Here is a 21,366-nt window from a genome sequence, read left to right as displayed (position 1 = left end):
CTGGCCCTTACAGTTATGTCAACATTTATAAAACTATTTTTAAAGTGGATCTGTCAAATAATGAAGTGTCATTCCCCTATTTCCAGCTATGGTATTCTCTTTTATGAGGTACTCCTATTCGATAATGTAATATTGTTGCTGGAGTTAGCTTCCATTCGCCCTTATGGAGATTAATTCCTTAACCGTTTCGATATCAGGGGGTTCCCTCTTTAAGCTGAGCCCCAGACTGACAGATAAGCTATGTGCAATGTTCAGAGTGATGACTGCAGCATTAGAGATCTCTCCAACTGGTACGGCAAAATAAAAAAAAATCTTTTCCATTGATAGGTTGTGGGGTCCCTGGTGGAGCGCAGGGCCCCAGCAACCTACCTCTCCCACCTTTCCCCTAATCCTCAAATGAGACCTGGCAGCTTCAACTGCTCTCTCTCTGCCAGATCTCCTTCTTCCTGTCCCACGCGGCACTCTGTGTGATGGGGAGCAGCAGCCTTGGAGAGATCAGAGGGAGCAGAGAGAGAGGTGTAGGAAATAAAAAGGAGAAGATGGGGAGAGACCACAGGGAGCAAAGGGAAGATGGGGTGTCACTTCCTCCCTCTGTCACTAGTCACCCCCTCCCTCCCTCACTCTGGTGGCATATATTTGGCCTTCAAAGGGCCTGGGATCTAATTTTGCCTGGGGGCCACCAAGGCTCTCAAGTCTGCCCCTGGTTAGACATACAGGCCCTACAGAAGGTGCTAAGGGCCCAACACAAACCAGTTTACATTCTAAGGTATTAGAGGAAAAGGTATACATGTGGGGTATCACTGTACTCGAGAACAGAAGCACAATACAAACATGGTGTGTTTACAGCAGAAGGACATGCAGAACTTGCCCAAAATTAAACGCATGTAAATAAAACTTTTGACTGGAGTTCATGAGAAAATTAAAAATGAAAAATTTCAAAATTCTCTTAGTTAAATAGCCTGGTAAAATACGTTCCACAAATATATACTTTTGGGTAGAAGTTTTCCTACTTTAAAAGTTGTAATCTCAGCATGCCAAATTTTGCAATGTTTTATTTGTAAAACTATTCTAATTCAAAGAAATTCCAAGACATTTTGTTTTTTTTTGATAATCAGGACTAATAAGTGAATGCATTTTGCATTAGTTTTCTTCAGCTGCACTGTAGAGATTGTTATAAGTAAAACAATTTTTTAAAAGTTATTTATAGATAATATTGTGTTATGTATACATATAATACATACAAATGATATAATGTGTAAGGAAAGGGTGATTGTGGAAGAATTAATGCATGGCAAAAATGACAAAAAGGTCAAAATGTAATGTAAAAAGGCAAAAATGTAACTAGCATTCTACTAGTGAGCAGTGCCAAGCTGCTTGTAAGGCACATGGTGAGCTTACTTCATGAAGCTCCCGACAAAACAATCTTGAGCTGATACTACATCCACAGAAAGTTTGCATCATTACAGGTAGTGTTGCAACCAATAACACACAATTTTAACTCAATAACCAGCACATAGCTAGTCTGTCCAGTGACAGCCGTGAAATCGTTGTTTGGCTTAACTGGTTTTTGCTCCTGGATTTGTCAACATCAGATAAACAGCACCGACAATTGATGCTATGATGTGATTAACTAACTTGTTAGAAATTTGAAATCATATAATGCCAAATATAAACTCAATTGACTTTGTTGTTAACATTTGTCAATAAGAGATTATGAGGGTGTGTATAAAAAAAAGGGTAACTCTATTCCAAAACCACTTAATCACAACTAAGTTGTTGTGGTGACTGAAGTTCTTGGGCGGAGCCTTACCTCACGTGGCCCACCACTTCCTGTCCACGCGGTCACACTGTGCTTCATTTTGGTCGCCACAGTGAACATGAAACTATGTCTTGGTGGCCGGTGATAGGTTTAGAGTGTCAAAAGATGCTCTCACTCTATCAATGGCCACTCGTTGCGAGTAACAGTACATGCTAACATGTGCTTCTTCCCCCACCAATACCTGTACTTAGAAACCAAAGGGATTATGAAAGTGTCTTAAATAAAAAGAAATCTGAGAAACTACTTTTCCACAGATCATATGAATTTAGGGATACAACATTTTTTCCAAACTGACCCTGCTTGAGGAGTAAAACCTTGCATGAATTAAGGAAGGGCACGAGTGGAAAACCGCATACAATACACACATTGGGCATTTTGAATATTTACTTATGCAATTTGGCTTGTGTAATGCCTCTACATCATTTCAGGAGTTCATAAACTGTGTTTTCAAGGACTATCCCCACTTGCTTGTAATTGTACATATGGATGATATCCTTGTGTTTGTGGTGGGTCTGCAGATTGAGTTAGTGTTACAGAAACTCACACTTTAGTGTTTAGTGTTACAAAAGACTAATTTGTATTCCAAACTAGAGAAATATCTATTTGCGCAAGAATCAATGCCCTTTCTAGGGTTTATCATTTCTATGAATTTGAGATTTCGGCCTTCTCAAGTGGCTTCAACCTCTGGGTCTATAGGAGGTCCAAAGATTCATTGGATTCTCTGAATTGCTATTGTAAGATTATTAGAACTTACTCTAAAGTAGTGAATCCACTTACAGCATCAGTCAAGAAAGCAGCCAAAACTAAACACTGCCATTCAACTGCAATGCAATCATTTGACAAACTCATAATGCTTTAACCCAGCTACTCTTTTGGCCCTTCCAGATGCCATACTTCCCTTTGCTCTTGCAGTTGATGCCTCAACGCAAGGCATTTTATCTTGTTTTTCTTACATAATCACATACAGACCTGGTACAAAGCAGTTTTATGTAAATGGTAATGTTTTGAGCTCTCCTAAACCCTTCTCAGAAATCAAATCATAGCCTTAATTCTATTAAGCCTACAATTTCCTTTTGTAACTTGTATGCAAATGACAAAAAAGTGCTTGTTTCTTCCAAGTGAGAAAAGCCAACCACTCTCCTTCAATATATAAAGGATTTCAAGTCTGCTAGCCATTCGAAAACCACTTGTCACACTTCTAACGGTGGCCCTCTTTATGAAATGATGTAAAATATTATGTTGCATGCTGTAAACCCCAAGCCTGCATTAAAACTCCTAGGATAGATCCTTGTGGGTCACTATAATAACTACCTCTAATACAGTGGTATTGTGCTGGGATCAGCACTTGCAGCTCTCTCAACCACCTAAGGTATCAAACCACTAGAGATCTTTTAAGTAAAACAATAATAACATAAGAAAAACAATGCAAACATATATATTGTAGATGGATTGCAGGGGATGGGTCAGGTTGTTGAATCTCCTACATTTCTGGGCACAAGTACCATTATGTATGTTATCCACGCTCCATGAGTGAACTTGAGGCTGTCCTTGTGTGGTTATGCTGTGGCCGGAGTAGAGTCGTACCTTCATTGGGATCTGAGGCCTTGTGCGTTTTCCCATCCTTGGTGACTATAAGTGACGCAGGAGTTGCCCAACGGTAGGATAGTCCAGCATTTTGGAGAGCCTTGATAATGGGCTGCATGGATTCACGCCAGAGCAATGTGTACCTACTCAAGTCCTGAAAGAGGGTGATGTGACATGACTCAAATTCATAGGGTGTCTTCCCCTTGAGCGCTGTCATCAGGCTTATCTAGTCGAATAGCGTTTGACAATGTAGCATATCATCACGGGAAGCTGCTGTAGGAGCCTGAGGTAATTTGGCTATTCAGTACATTCCATCAAAAGCAAAGTATTTAGCTTGCCTTGTTAGGAAGAATGAGGACACCAGACATCTGATAAAATGTGGGAGTTGTTCTAAGGGCACTGATTCAAGAAGCTCTCTGACCTTTATATTCTTCCTCCTATAAAATGTGGGCACTCTTCTAAGGGCACTAACTCAGAAGCCACCATGACCGCGACGGCAAGCATGAGCTGAATGCAGGGGCAGAGTTGTCTGCTTCTTGTGGGGTCTCTCGATAAGGCTTCTCCACAGCTGAGCTGCGTAGGGAGTCTGTTTCAATTGTCATTGGTGGTTCGGCCCCCTGCGGGGCCTGATTCTTCGCTGGCAAGGTTGAGAGGCAAGAGGAAGCGTTTTTTTTTAGATCGTCGCCCCATCTCAGTAGTAGTGTCGCGGTTCGGTTGTTATCCCACACCTGTTGTGCCCCGTCAAACTCACGGGGCCGCCTGACCGTGTGATAAGCCTTAAGTCCCCGGCTGCGGTATTTTGTGTTCAGGAGAAAAAAAAAGGCAGTGTAATCAGCATAATGTCCGGAGGCAGTGCCCGTCAAGGTTGGGTGAGGCTCGATGTGGTAGGTTTTTAACAGATTAGGTCACGGACACTCAGAGCTAAGAGAAATGGCAAGCTCTTCGGTGCGCTGTTAAGCTCCCCTTCCTGAATTACCTATTTCTAAAGCATACACTATAGTACTGATATAGTACTGATGGCTGTAATTAAGTTTCTAAGATTGCACATACCATACATTTGAATATAATCCCCACATCTAGAGAATTATCAGAAATCTTTAAGAAATATTTTGATTATATGGTCTCTATACTGACATTGTAGCTGATAGAGGGAGCTAGTTTGTAGCCAGGGCCGGTGCTAGGATTTTTAGTTACACAGGCGAAGATGCATTTTGGCGCCCCCAACCCACATTAAAAAAAAAAAAATGCATCTTCACCTGTGTGTCTTTCCTCCCAAGCCACAGGCACACATGCATCATTTTTCAGTCACACAGTCAAAGTCATACAGGTACACTGTCATACAAAGACAGAAATAATCATACAGAGACATACAGACACATACAGTCAGAGACATACAAGCAGAGACATACATGCATACAGAGACATGCAGGCATAAAAAGACATGCATGCATACAGAGGCATACCGTCATACAGACACATACATACAGACAGGCATACAGAAACATACATACAAAGACATTCAGGCACATACATACAGACATACAGGCATAAAGAAACATACATACAGAAACATACAGGCATGCAGACACATACATACATACATACAGGCATACAAAGACATACACACATACAGATACATGCATGCATACAGAGACATAACGTCAAACAGACACATACATATAGACAGGCATACAGACACATACATACAGAGGCATACCGTCATACAGACACATACATACATACAGAAACATGCATACAAAGACACACAGACACACACATACAGAGACATAAAGGCATACAGTTACATACATGCATACAGAGACATATATACAGACATTCAGAGACAAACATACATCCAGTTACATACATGCATACAGAGACATACAGAAACATACGTACAAGACATACAGGCATACGGACACATACATACATACAGAGGCATACCGTCATACAGATACATACATACAGACAGGCATGCAGAAAAATACATACTCACACACACACACAAACTCACAGACACATACTCGAACACACACACACTGACAGACACACATACTCACATGCGCACACACACACTGACATACTCACACACACCGACAGACACACTCACTCACACACAAACTCATAGACACACTTACACACACACTGACACACACATACTGACAGACACACACACACTCTCACTCACACACACACACACACACACACACACTGACAGACACACACAAACTCACAGACACACATACACACTCACACACACCGACAGACACACTCACTCACACACAAACTCATAGACACACTTACACACACACTGACAGACACACACACTGACAGACACACACACACTCACTCACACACATACACACTCACACTCACATGCACACACACAGTAATTAATAAAGTAATTAACAATAAATTAAATTTAAATTTCCCACCCAGCCTCCCTACCTGGAGTGCTGGCGTGGGTCTTTCATTGGTGGTCCAGTGGGGCTGCTGGGAGGCGTGCGGCTGACTGGATTAGGAGGCGGCGAGGGAGCTCTCTGATCTCTCTGACCGGCTCCCTCGCAGGCGGTTTTCTGATGCCGCGGGAGCCGGAATATGACGTCATATTCCGGCTCCCGCGGCATCAGCAAAAGGCGCGCGAGGGAGCCGGTCAGAGAGATCAGAGAGCTCCCTCGCCGCCTCCTAATCCAGTCAGCCGCACGCCTCCCAGCAGCTCCGGGGATCCAGGAGGTGACCAGGCAGGAGGGAGCACTTCCCTCCTGCCGGTCACTGGAATTTTGCGCCCCCAGAGCCGGTGCGCCCTAAGGCGGCCGCCTGTGCCGCCTTATGGACGCGCCGGCCCTGTTTGTAGCACAATTTTGAAGGCATATAAATCAGAGATATATCCTTGTTGTTTTCTTCATCCTTTCACCCCCAAACCAATGGGGCAAAACATGCTAAGCATGCTCTGGAGCAAAACGTGTTGTAGTTGAGAAAAAGGACAATAGGTCAGACTTGTTGCCTTGGATGAACTGTGCTGTAACAATCAATATTCAATAGTGTTTATTTCTGCACTTTCAGCGCTACTTCTGAAGCAATAAGGCGAACGGCTCTGAAAACACTTAAGGGAACTGACCGTGGCATGTCACGATCTTCTTTTGAAATCTCAAAAGTCGTACTACAAACATTCAAATAAGTGTGGACGGATGTTGGTAAACTTATTACGCAAGCAACAGATGCAAACACACATCCACAAGTTTAAAACGCCCACAGGGCATTTGTCGCCATTCCCAAAGGACATTTGCTCCACATTTCATAATTCTAACAACATCCGGCCCTCCCAGACCAGCTTATTTGATCAAGAAGCACCCCAAGATATGAGAGACTTTCTGGATGAATATTTGACGACCAGCATCGCAAACAACGACAAGAAGTAAATGGACACCAACAGCACTGAAGACGAATTGTGTTTGGCTATCAGGCACTCTCAGACAGGAAAATTGCTGGGTCCAGACGGTTACCCACTAGCTACTATAAAACTTTCGGAGATATTCTTAGGGGTTAACAAAAGCATTCAACTCATTACTGAGGAACGGTAGACTTGGGAGAGATTCACTGGCAGCGTACATAACCATACTACCATAGGAATGAAAGAACAACACATTCAGCACCAATTCTGGGGTGATGCAACCCCTATTTGACTGTTTTCTTTTACCTTACTCATCTCACTCACTATAATTCCTGTGCTCCCCTTTCCTACTTCAGATATCATAGTTTAGATAGATAAGAGGGATATATTATTATTTTAAATGTGCTCAGCATAAGAGAAGAAAAAGTGAGGGAATGTGGTGACATTCTGTCATCAAACTAATATAGTGACCAGGGGTCATGTGACCAAGTTCATGTAGATCTTTCTTACAGGGGGATAAGCTTTACCCTTTGATATGGTAATTGGGTAATTCTATACCTTTACAAGTCAGGAAAGAGATAACCACTTCCCCCTATCCTCATCTCTCTCTGTTACTTCTTGGCTGTGCTGCAGAGCAGATGTACAGACGCCATATGCTAGCATGGTGAACCATGTTACACTCTGTTGCTTCCTTTTTTTCCTTGGTGGATGTGATGTTGAACTTGCAGCAGTGAGCCATTACTAGATGTGAAGGCCTAACCGTGGGTGAGATCAAACGTGTGGGGAAGGGGATTACTATATAGATAGATTTAAAAAGGGTTTTTGCTCCGTGGGTCTGGGCTGTGTGTTTGTGATAAATGTATAGTATTGTGTTGTTGCCTTCTAATAAATACCTTTTAATGTAGACAAACCTTGTGTAATAAATATATATATTAATTTGGTGATACACCACACCGATTTTAGACCGATTTTGTTACTTGCCAAAGTGTTTGACGTTCGAGTAGATCGCATCCTGCTGGAGATGGTCCACAGGCACCAATCTGGCTTTGTTTCAAGCTGAGAAGCAAGAGACAATACGATGCAGGCACTCAACCTCATTTATCTGGCCAAAATCAACGGCTAATCCCCTTCTGCTCTGGTCAATGAATGCTGAATAGACGTTTGACAGAGTTTACTGGGGATACATTGTGGCTGTACTGAAATGCATGGGGTTTCCCAGGTTCTTAACCCCTTAAGGACTAAACTTCTGGAATAAAAGGGAATCATGACATGTCACACATGTCATATGTCCTTAAGGGGTTAAACTCATAGGCGATATGTACACCATACCTACAGCTTGGATTGACATAACTGGCGCCCTGACAGAGGAGATCAGCATTTCGAATAAAACAAGACAGGGCTGCCTGCTGCCACCTTTACTATTTGTTCTGACACTCGAGCTGCTTTTGGCAGCAGTTAGAACAAGCTCAGATATTGTGCGATACAAGATCAGGGGCGGAGAGAACAAAGTCTTGGCATATACCAATGACATGCTGTTTTTCATTCCTAACTTGGCTGTGTCACTACCGGTGCTTTTTAATACGTCTCTGACTTTATGGATGCTTCTCAAACCTGAAACTGAACATGCAAGTCTGAGACTCTGTTATGGGAATCCAAGCTGACGACGTCTCAATTTCGGCAGATCAGGAATGGATTTCCATTTGGGGTGTAAATCTCAGATGAGCTATCTCGGGCTTTGGTTTACCTGGGAAGTATTCAACCTATATAGGCAAAACTTCTTACTGATCTTGACCTGCTTAACAAGTGACCTGAAGTATTGGACCTTTTTTGGTTGGAGAGGATCAATATAATAAAATTAACCTGCTCCTGAAAAAGCTCCCGCTTTATCCTATGCCGATGGTACTGACACTTAACAACCCTTCACGAAACATTACCAAAATTGCCAAACCTCTGCTGGCGCTGTCAGTCCACTTGGGGTACTATGCTACATATTTTCCAGGCATTTCCAAACCTGGCAACATACTGGAGAGATGTCAACAGGCATATAGAGAAAATCCCGGGATCCAATCTTCTTTTAATGCCAGACATGATGCTACAGAACACTTCGCTTTCCTTGTGATTTTACAAAAATCACTCAAGAAATACAGGTTAATGGAGACGGAGGGGTCTGTTTCCTCTCCTCGGAAGACAGACTTTTGCCCTCAGCATACAAAAATGGATGCAGCGAATTGATGAAATAAATATGATGGAGGCAGCAATTGCTACCGCCAACCCGATGACCGAAAAATACATAGCCACATGTTCACCCTGGATCCAGTATGTGTCCAGAGGATGATCTAAAAACATACAATGCACACATATGACACACATGCTCTTGCCCTTTCCCCTTATCGCTTTCCATCTTATCGCTACCATCGTCTTCCTATTATTCCATCATTACCTATATCCCATCGTCCAAGTGAGGAGGTGATACCCAACCCACCGTCAAGTTGAACCGGGTGTGGGCACTTAGTCTCAGCATATGTGCTTTACTTGTCACACTTGGAAATAACCTTGGGTAAAGGATGCACAAAACAGTCTAATATCTGATCGATGTCTTATTACTGTATATTACTATTCCTCTACTTACTGTTATATAATGTTGATCATTTTTTTGTCAAAAAAAACAACAACAAAAAATAACAGTCTTCGTGATCTTCCTCACTACACTCTCTGCACAAAAAACAGGTAAGACTAGAGAGTCTAAAAGTTATTTTACAAATTTTTGCAGAAGCCAGATGGTACATGCCCAGAGAGTGGTTTTCAGGGAGGGGACATTGTGAAGAATGCGGGCCCACCAGTGTTATTTACGCCTCTTAGCAGACTATTTGAAGCTGGAAACACCTGGACATCCTGTGTGACAGCCACCACTTGGTAGTGACACGGCTAGGTATATTCGTTCTCATTCCCTAGTGCAATCAGTACCATTTGTGGTTTAGACATCATAGGAATGTTGGCTGCTGTTTCTTGATTCTAGTTGCTCAGTTATCTCTGTTTGTGACCCAGCTTTTTTTTTTTTTTAACCAATCTCTGTCTGCTGCTTTTACTGACACCTGGCTAACTACACGATTACCTTGATGTCTGGAGCCCCTAAACTACCTGGGCATGTTCTTATGTTCCTATTTGAAGTGTTTTTACATAGTTTTAATTTTTTTAATGGCTTTAGACCAGATTTCTTAATACACCCCTCCCTCCCCCAACCTTATAGGCCTGTTTACCTTGGGGGAGGGGAGGGGGATTTCCTATGCACTCAATGCCTATTTTGGTGTAGATTTTTTTTCTGTCCTTTCCATTAAGAAACTTTTTTTTCTATCTTTTTAGGGACATTATTAATGTATAATAATGCATGGCATGTTATTATAATTATTTTCTCTAAAGTTTAACTCCAACCACTCGAAGGTTGGCAACACGTCCTTCTATCCTTGACTATCTATACCATATTGATCCTACCTTGTTAGTCAGTACACACCTGACACTTGCAAACTTAGTCATGCAGCACTGCAATCATGGGTCTCTATAACATCTAAGGGATTTGTCCATTGCAAACTGTTTGGCCTTGGCCACAGATGTAGAATTTAAACGTTGCATTTACAGGGTTAAAAGCTACAACAGAGTCACCAGTCTGAAGCAGTAACTTGACATATCAGTATTATCAAATACTGAAGATTAAAAAACCTGAGAGTAATGATGGAAAAACTCTGGCAAGTTGTATAGAAGTATGGTAATATGAAGATATGGTTATATGAAGGTATGATGGAAGTATTGTTATATAGCAGTATAATTGCATGAAGGTTTGGTTATGCTAAGGTTACATGGAGTTATGATTGTACAGCAATATAGTTATATAAAAGCATGATTGTATGGTGACATGGTTATGTGAATTATCTGGTGATATAATCATATAGTATCATGATTGCTTTGCAGTATGGCTATATTGAGATACGTACGACACTATGATTATATGCATTTATGAGATGAAAATATGTATGTATGGCACTCACATTATATGGAGGCATGAATGTATGGCACTATGGTTATATAAAGGTATGACTGCATGCCAATATGATTAAGTAGAGGTATTGCAGTATGGTTATGTGAAGGTATGAATGTTTCGTGGTAGGGTTCTACGGGGGCAGGATTGTATGTCGATGTTGTTATGTAGATATCTTGCATTATAGTTATAAGTAGGTATAATACGTAGGTGTGAAGGCATGGCAATATGGATATATAAAGGTTTGAAACTGGTGGCGTGACTATATGGAGATATAAAAGCACAGCAATATAGCTATACGAAGGTATGATTGCAGGTGGTATGTGTATATGAAGGTATGACTGTGAGCAATAGGAGAAAGCACTGTTTTATACAAGTATTATTTATATTTTTTTTAACTGTAGTAGTCACTTGAGATTTTAAATTCCAAAATTCATGTTCTACACAGCCATACTCTTACTTAACGCATTCATTATTGCCACTAATTTTGCCAGATAAAACCTGATAAAACCTGCTGATGATAATTCCCTGCCATTCAGTCTCTCACTGATTTCCAGCATCCCTACCTTTGAAGCCATTTTCCATTATGTATGTGTTCTGACGTCTTTCCATCGCACAGGCACCTGGAATTAAGACAATTCACAATAAACTGGATTAGTACAAATTTGCACATCCCTAATTTCCCCAAAATGTATAATAGCTCAAGTTTCTAGAAAAACAGGTTTAGGATTTTTATTACTAACTTGGATTAGACATTCATGTTCTTATTCCATGATTAAAAAACAGTTTGTTTCAAATGTAAATATTGGTGAATCCAGCTCATAAAAGTAACTAATATCCTTTTTTTTAAAATAAGACTTTAAAATCTGTATCTGGGTATGTCATGTTAATTAATTATCTCTTCTATGTTAAATTATTTTCAAGCAGTTTATCACTAACAGAGTTATTCACTAAACAATGACATATATATATATAATAAAACCAAATGCGGTCAGAACTTGATTGATCTGATCAATTCTGTAACATTTGTTTGGATGAGTTCATAAAATTTTAGACTTTTGCATCCAAACTAATTTACGGCACCGGAATCTGAGATTTATTGATGACCACATGGCGGCCAATGATAAAAGTAATGCATGAGGCAGGATGCACGTTTGCAAATTATAATTCATTTGTGTTTTTTTCAAATGAATTCATAATTTGAGGAGCTATATGCCCATTGGCAGTGTTCGTTGAAATCCTTTGGCGACATGTGAATTACATTACGTGGCACCTGACCAGCGCTTGCTAGCCAGCTGTCACATTAGTAAAGTAAATAAAATAAAAAAAATAATAATAATTAAGACCCCATATTGCTATAATGGAGGTATTGCACCTCCGTATGCCCCAACCTGCGATCCAACAGGTGGGGGCATATTTGCTGAACATTAAAAACTAGGGACAGGGCAGCCATTGCTGCCGTATTAAACCTCCATATGCACCTACCTGGAATCTGGCATGTGGGGCAGGTCTGCTAAAGATTAAAAGCTGGTAAATGGGCAGTTATTGCTGACCAGCAGGCCCGGACTGGCCCACCAGGATACCGGGAAATTTTCTGGCAGGCCGCATGGCGCAATAACAGGGTGACTGGCAGGAAGGAGAACTGGGGGACGACGACGACGACTAATGGGACACAGGGAGAGCTGGGGGGGAACTAATGGGACACAGGGAGAGCTGGGGGGGACTAATAGGACACAGGGAGAGCTGGGGGAGGGGAACTAATGGGACACAGGGAGAGCTGGGGGAGAACTAATGGGACACAGGGAAAGCGGGGGAAACTAATGGGACACAGGGAGAGCTGGGGGGACTAATGGGACACAGGGAGAGTTGGGGGGACTAATGGGACACAGGGAGAGCGGTGTCAATTTTAAATTACGAAATCGCCGCCACGAAGACTAGGGAAATCATTTTAAGCTGACAGCAAATTTGAGTTATACAGTCATTATAAATAAGCCAAAATGACGTATGATTCATCATCGAAATGTGTTAACCCTTTCCAGGACAAGAAATTTTGGTGATGTAATGGCGCCATCTATTGACCAAAAACTAGATGATACTAGATAAACTAGACACACCTACAGTTTCCTATTCGTCAGATCAACTAATGACGTACAGAAAGTTTGGCCCTTTAAAAAGTGAGAACAAAGGGGCGATGGGGGACTCAGGACAGAGATTTAGGACAGAGATTCAGCACACACTCTGGGACTAACACTCAACTCTCAAACTCTCTTGGACACAACTCAAGAAACACTTCCTGGACACTTAGAATTTTACTATTACTTTCTAACCAACACCACTTTTCTATTACATAGAATCCTATACACATAATCATACTTGCATTCAATTCCTGGAACGGAGCTTTGAAATCCTTTGTTGAGAACCTTTACATAACTGGTAATTATACTGGTTTTATTTAATTAATTTAAATTAATTGAAATTTTACTCATAGCAGGAATATATGCCTGGATAAATCTCAGTCAGATTTCAAATTAGAAATCTTAGTTAACTAAAGAATATATAGTTATAAACATTCCATTCTGCAGGTGGAATTAAGATAATTATATATTAATGATATATTTATCACGTGTTAGCATACCGCTGTTTTTATCCAGATGTATTGATTTGCTCTGAAATAAGATAGTGTATTTAATGGCAATAATAATAATAATTTAGGAGAGTTAAAATTCGGCTAATGTAAAATCTGGTAGATGATTCTTATTGGATGGTTCTAGGAATGGTTATGAACATTATTTTAATTAAAATTGAAATGAGAATAGGATATTATATGCCTAGGAGGATTCTAGCCAGCAGTGGAATAGTTAATCAGGATCTAACTGATAGCCAATATTTTACAACTTCTAGCTGTGCTGGGAGTTCTGTGTTCTGTGTCCTGTGAAGTTAGTTTTTTTTTTTTTCTCTAAGTGAAGTAACCTATCATAAATCTTGCTTAAGTCTTGACAGTTGATTACTCTTAGCTGCTGGATTTGTTTAAACATTGCCATATTGTATGCCTATGTTATACTAAATATTCACTGATTATATCATGCATGTTACATATTATTATTATTTTATTATTATTGTCACAATAAATTATATTTTTATAATCAAATTATGATTTACTGTATGGAGTAAAAATCCTCATAATGATCGTTCTCTAGGATCTAAGAGAATTAAATAGTGGGTAATTCTCAATATCAATTTTGATATAATAAAAATTATTAAATTAGATTCTGATAATTTTTATGAAAATATTATTTTAATATTTATCACCGCATAAATATCCCCACAACATGGAGGGCTGGGGGGCTATAGGAACACATGGAGGGCTGGGAGGGAGGGCTAGTGGGACACATGGAGGGCAGGGAGGAAGGGCTAGTGGGACATATGGAGGCTGGGGGCTAATGGGACACATGGGGGGGGGGGGCTACTGAGACACATGGATGACTGGAGAGGGTAAAATGAGACACATGAGGGTCTGTGGGGTAATGAGACACATGGATGGACTGGGGAGTAAAAAGACACACAGAGGTGTGTGGGGAGAAAGAGACAGAGGGGTTGGAAAAGGGGAACACACAGAAAGGAGCTGAGGAAGACGAACAAGAGACACACAGAGGGGCTGGGAAAGGGGAGAATGAGACACACAGAGGAGCTGTGGGGAAAGTTACACATAGAGGTGCTGGGGCCTGGGAAAGACACTCACAGAAGGGCCAGGGAAAGGGAGAAATAGAAATAGAAAATGGGGCTAAGAGACACATGAAAGGGGCTTGGGGGAGAAAGACACAAACAAAATGCATCTTCATTTGTGTCTCCTGCTTTCCTTGTAACTCAGAGTCGACCGGGGAGAGAAAGACATCGTATTAAAGGGACACTATAGTTACATACTACAGTTTAATGTAGTGGTACTGGTGTCTATAGCCTGTCCCTGTAAATGCTTCCTTTTCAGAGAAAGGCAGTGTCTACATTGCTGCTTAGGCACATCTCTAGTGACAGTCACTCAGACAGCCACTAGAGATGCTTCCTAGTCCAGTACTGCACACTCTGCATGTTGGCGCTAATCGCTCCCTATAGAGATGCATTGATGCCACACATGCGCAATAGGCCCCCAATGCTTTCCTATGGGAATTGAATTGGCATTGACTGAAATTTTTACAGTTGTCAGCCAAAGTGAAGAGTAAACTCTTATTACTTAAAAAAAACACAAAAAAAACTACAGGATAACATCATTTTCTACTGCTGTGCAATAGCATACATTTACAATTTCAGTCCAAATGACCAAACTTTTCTAAATATATCAAGAAAATGGACTGAAACTGCAAATGCACGTCTGCTTACAATAAATCTGCTCTTTTGTTTATTTTGAAGCCCTATGAGTGCTTTCTTTCACGTTTGAGTGATAGTTTTCAGGTTTTCAATTCTTTTTCCTGCTTCCATATCTGCACACTAAACTGACGCAATGCATTATGGGGCCGGTATAGAATTTTTTCCATGGCTGCTTTTCATTCCCAGTCCGGCCCTGCTGACCAGATATTAGAAAAAATGCAGTGGAAATAACAGCCTGTATACTTACTTTTTATGGGGGCATGGCAGATGGGGGCCCTAATATTAACAATAAGAGAGGGACATATAGTCCCCATCCTTACACATGCCGGTGGGTGGAGCCCTAATAGTTATTAAATGGAGACATATTGTCCCCTCCAGTGTCCCCACCCATGCCGATGTATATTAATATTTAGAATAAAGTGGGGGACCTATTGACCCCTCCCCTTGCCCCATCCATGCCAACGGTGGGTTCCCTAATAGAAATAAAAACACTTTAAAAAAGGGGGGCCCTAATATTAATTTTTAAGAGAACTGTAGCTTTTGTAATTTGTTTTTAAATATACCCCAAGGGAAAAAAAAAACACTAATTCATGCATACATGTTTCACTGGGGTATATGTACTAAACAGAGATGTATATTGTTTTTGGTTTTTTGGTAGTGTGTCCCTTTAAATAAAAAGGGGGAAAAGATTATTACTTACCTTTTTTTCCCCCCACTACTGATACTCACTTGGTGTTGACACCTGCTCTGTCTCTGGTCATGTCATCCCACAGTCAAGGCATTGCTTCCTTGGCTTCCTATTTAATCCAATGATTCTCATTGAGAATCACTGTGGACGAGAAGCACATGCATGGCAAGTGCCGTTCTCATCCAATCAAATGCTTTTAAAAGAGAAGCACTGAATCCAATATTTCCCTTTGATGATGATGATCAATGTTTCTCTGAAAAGGCAGTGTTTACATTAAAAAAGCTGCAGAGGGGCGGAGCCAAGCTGCTGAACTGAATGGTCGCACATTGGAACTGCTCAGTACCAACAAGCCACACAGAAAACAAGGCTATAAACTCTTCCCACATAACCCCAAAACGGAGCACCGGGAAGATGAAGGCACCATGGGTCGTAAGACCAAGAAAGCTAAGCCGGACAAGCCAAGCATGAGTAAGAACATAGGGGAACTCTGGCAACAGGCCCAAAGAGCTGGGGAACCCAAGATGTCCGCCTTTGCGGACTATGCCTCTGATATCTCTGAGGATTTCTCAGACGGAGTAGTGGAGGAGCATGTACCTACACTACCGGCCCCCAAGCCGCCACCCTTACCACCAGACTCGGCTCCAGTCACAACAGCAGTCCTGAAGGAATTGCTAGCGGGCCTACAACACACACTACAGGCCGACGTGGTCCAAATCCTTCAAGACCTGACAGGCCGTATGGGCACACTGGAATCGCTCTCTCCAACCTTTCACGTCCCTCCTACGAGCGAACAACATACAATACCGATGGAGATCACCCCGCACCCTGCAGGTACAACATAGAGACACCACGCACCCAGTTCACGATCTACAGGGAGCAAAGGGACTGTTACCTACATTGGGGCTCCCAGGGGACTCCATGGCTAACTGTGGGTCGTTAACCACCACCCAAATCTGGAATCCAGCTACTGCACCTCCATTTGTCCCACGGGGCCCAAGGAAAGAAACCCATGCAGCAGCCACCACCTGAAGCGCCTCGGACTGCAGGCAGAGAGACACTGTTGTCCCCTAACAATACCAGCCTGGTACCACCACAGCCTAATTTATTTTTCTATTTTTCTATTAGTAATATTTTTTCAACCGTTTTTGATATGATCTGCCAATACCAGATAAGGACATTGGGACTAACAACCATCACACAAAGTAGCCTTATAGTGCTCTGCAAAACTACAGGGCTAACTCAAAAGTTTAGAATTTATAAATAGCCTAGCTAATTTAGTTTTTTCTTACCCTTCAACTTTTCTTTTAAATATTCAGTGCAACACAAAAGGGGGTACCCATATAAATAGCCCACTCTCAAATCAATCCGACAGACCGAGTCAACGGTATCCCCCCCACCCCCCACGCCCTCAGGCGACCACAAGAGCTTGGTATTTATACCTATACAATCCCTCAGATAGCCGAGACAAGGGTACAACTGTGCCCCAATAAAGCAGCAGCTCTCCCTAGCTCTATAGCAAGACAAACAACCCAAACATGATATAAGAGGCCCAGGCCTCAACACATAAGAGGAACTAGACGTGTACACGGAGATATACACACCACCTCACATAGTTAGATGCACTGCAACATTTCACCTAACTGGTGTTATATAATAGGTTAAAATGTGCAGGGTGTTTGAATGCCAGGCCGACCACCCTTCATGATGGTTTTTACTATGCGGGGAGTAGCTACCGGGGCATATCGAGCATGTGTGATATCACTCGCACTATATAATTCATTATATGCACAGCGCTGATGTATACTGTTTAGCTGCCTAACACTCCACTACTTGCCATTGATCGGTGCCATGTCAATGTTACCTATGTTTTCTTTAATTTTTTTTATTTTTCTAATGCTTTTTTCTTACTTCACCTCTCGGTGTTTGTCGCAGCACACTGCAACACAACATCCATGATATGTATAGCCTATTCTTGAATAAGCGTAGATTTCAACTACTGTTTACTTTACTTGCTCTAACATTCAGATAGGCTGGTACAACCTAGCGACAAAGAGCAACATGTTTTACCAGCATCATATATCTTCATATGTAGACTTAGCCTGTTTATTATATTGTAAAAATGTGCAGCTGTATCAAATGCTTTATCAGTGTCTGATCCGGAAAGCTTACATTAGCTATCGTGGCATTGTGAGCTTGTTGTAATTTTCGCACTACAAAAATAAAGAATTAAAAAAAAAAAGCTGCAGAGACTGACTACACAAAGCTGTATAGCTGTGTCCCTTTAAATTTGAGAAATGCATATCCGGTTAGAATGCAGCTATTTTGAGTGATTTTTGTCCATCAGTACAAAATTTTGTGATTACTAAATAGACTGTACTTTCATTCACCAGCCTTAGTACAACTAAACCAACCTCCTTCCCGCCCTCTCCCTTTTACTTGCTCCATTAGGCCCCAAAGAGTAAAATTTATATCATGAATTACATGTGTCTGTTACAAATACTTATTACACTATGGGAAATAAATATCCCTATTTCCATATTAAGGATTTAGTGCATTTTTAGGGGTGTCTGTAAATAAAGACTACGAGATTTCTCAGCAAAGCAAAGCACTGTCTATTGTATCATTACAAGAATCCTGTAAGTGTGGAATAATTACAACACCTGAATGCTTAACAGCCCTGTCCTAACCATTGCTTGATGTCAGAATCTTCAGAATAAATCTAAATTTGTCTTCTTTTTCCTAACACAAAAAACCTCTGAGTTTTTAATACTGAAGTATACATTTGCAACATTTTTATTCTTGATGTAAAATGTGAATACTGTATCTCATTCGATGAGATAATTTTGCCGGTGAAGAGGGATGGGCTTTGTGCTGGGGAAGTGGAACTGAGTGAAGGGGTTTAGTGTAAAAAGGCACTTTGCATGAACAAAATAGACTATCCAGTCAAACCTGCTAATGCATTAGCTATTACCATAGCAACTTCAAATTTAGAATGCTTATAGATGTAAATTTGAAGAACATTAAACATAAGGAACAATTTTAAGCCATTTCAAACAACTGCGTTGACTGTGCTGTAGAATTACCCCAAGTAATATGATAAAGATCAGCTTTTCTTATTTTTTGGGGTGGGGGTGAGGCTATTTGCCTAAATTATTCAAGAAAGTCGTTTTTTTGCTATTTATGAAAGAAGGAAACTAAATATGAACATAAATGTATTGTTAGCATAGAACTGCAAGAAACAAGATGATTTCCAACAGTCTCTAGGTCTATTGGGGTAAGGTCATGAATAAATGGAATCAACACATCACATAATTTAGACTAAAATTGCAGACATGAGAGGAAGTTGGAATCTTGTTTTTTTCCAACTTGAGTTTTGGTTTAAATATTGCAAGCTGGCTGCCCACATTACCATTAGTAAATAATACAACAGCCCAGGGCACTGCAAAATGCATGAAACTCCATTTAAGGGACGCTTTATGCAACAAATCCATTTCCAACTGGCTCCCTGCCACTTCCTAACTTTTGTCTCCCCCCTGGCCCCCACCTATTGGCGACGGGTGGGGGCTAAATGTAAAAAATACCCCCCCCCCCCACAGGTGACTAGGGGTCTCCAACCCAACCCCCCCAAATAAATAAGCCCTACCTATTCCCCTCACCCTAAAAGTAGTGAGGGGGGGGGGGGCAAAAAAACTAGATACATAAAAATGAAAAAAAAATCATATTTACCGTTAAATGTCTTCTTTTTTTCTAAAATATTCTTTTTTCAGCCCTCAAAAAGGCCAAAAAAGGCCAAATAAAAATCCATAATTAGCAAATTCGCAAAAAAAAAAGATAATCCATCTTCGCCCAGCGAGCAGCAACTAATCACTAATACTGAGTAATCTTTACTTAGTATTAGTAAATTTGGCTTAAAGACCAATTCAGGTCTTTCAGCCTTTTGGGAGATAGCTCCCTAATACCGTGATAACTCCCTAATACCGGCACGAATACGATCGGAGTTTCATTCATTCTAATGAAATTCCAATCCTAACAGAAAGTACCGAAGGTCATCCTAACACGAATGGACAAATTGTTCTCATTCTAAATGACAGGATGTTCGGGAATAGTGAAAGGAGGCTTCGCAAGATCACGTAGGAAAGGGTGAGTATTGTGGGAAAATGCCTTTGACCCACCGGAGGTAGGTCAAAGCTGGTGAAACGTAGGAAAAATACATAAGACAAAGTAGTCCCTACCTTGGTTTAGGTTTTAATGAAAACTAGATCAGTTAAGAAGAAATAAAGTACAGATCCTGAGAGAGGGAGAGAAGAGGAAGCGATTGGGGAAAGGTAAGTTCGGCATGAAAGTACAGTTTTAAGGAACGATTTCTGTCCAACAACATGTTTATCTTAATATTAGACTAGAAAGAGTTACCCCATGTTTCTATGTTGAAAGCAGAGCTGAGATGGGCTATTGACTCTGGTATTTTTTTTGACATATGGGAAATATTGCCAAGTCTTCTATATGTGTAACTTTCATGTAAAAAGGAATCAAAACCTAAATTAGGTGGTATGTGACTCTCAGTAAATGAGAATATGGGCCTTAAAGCTTCTATAGATCTGTACTGGACAATGTGCAGGAACATAGGTAAAATCTGTTCACATATGATGTACTTGCCCTTCTTGGAACAATGTTTACTTAAAAAGAGTGCTGAATAAATTAATACATTTTGACTAAAGGACATTTTTACTGTCCAAACCCATAGACGCACTAAAATCATATGAAAACATTATTTAAAGCTGCCTTGACTGACAAAAGACATTAGCAGAATGCTATTTAAATGTATCTCTATCACCCTCCTTAAAATGAATGATGCTATGCACATGGATAAGTTAACTGCTCTTGTACATAACACTGCTTCCTTCCTTCCAAAAAGTGGATTGAAAACATATTAAAATTTCTGGATTTTCCAGATTCAGTATAGTAGCTAGCATCTCTATAACTTCTCCCACACCCTTCCCTACTTTAGCATCTGCCCCATCTTGTTTTTTTTGTTTTTTTTTAAGTACCGTACTTTATTTTTGCATCCTTTCGGACAAAGTGACATGATAACATTGCGCGGGCTTACGCAGAAGCCACGAAACATATTCAGTGTAAGTACATCCACGCTGACTGTACAGAAATGCTATAACAAGTCCTCATGAGCATTGATGTCATCTTTGTCACAGTCCGTCAGGGGATTTTTCTTTTATTTCCTCTTTACATTGTGCAGGTGTAACCATTGGATAACAATATCAAACATAACCTACTGTAACGTAACATAATAGACAGGTTTGTCTTGTGCCTTAACATAGGGATTCACCCTAGTGTACGTTTCCGTGTACCCATCTTGTAACTCGGTTTGAGTGTATAGTGTGTTTTGGTTTGTGTTGTGTGGTTATTCACTATTGCTTTGGATTTTATGTGTAGAACCTCCACATCTTGTTTTTTTATTTTATTTTTCTTTACTTTGATGTTTC

The 21,366-nt window shown here is 40.7% G+C and overlaps 1 protein-coding gene across 3 annotated transcripts in view; it reads right to left on the bottom strand.

Moving 5' to 3' along the window:
* Positions 1-21,366, bottom strand: part of MEGF11 (multiple EGF like domains 11) — a 409,367-nt gene that overhangs the window by 11,849 nt on the left and 376,152 nt on the right. For all 3 annotated transcript variants that reach the window (XM_063448765.1, XM_063448767.1, XM_063448766.1), the window contains exon 21: positions 11,391-11,447. In XM_063448765.1, the coding sequence (XP_063304835.1) occupies positions 11,391-11,447 (57 nt within the window). The remainder of the gene's footprint in view (positions 1-11,390; positions 11,448-21,366) is intronic.

The sequence above is a fragment of the Pelobates fuscus genome, chromosome 3 (genome assembly GCF_036172605.1).
Source record: "Pelobates fuscus isolate aPelFus1 chromosome 3, aPelFus1.pri, whole genome shotgun sequence".
NCBI classification, from domain to species: Eukaryota; Metazoa; Chordata; class Amphibia; order Anura; family Pelobatidae; genus Pelobates; species Pelobates fuscus.
This window is presented reverse-complemented; position numbering and strand designations above follow the sequence as displayed.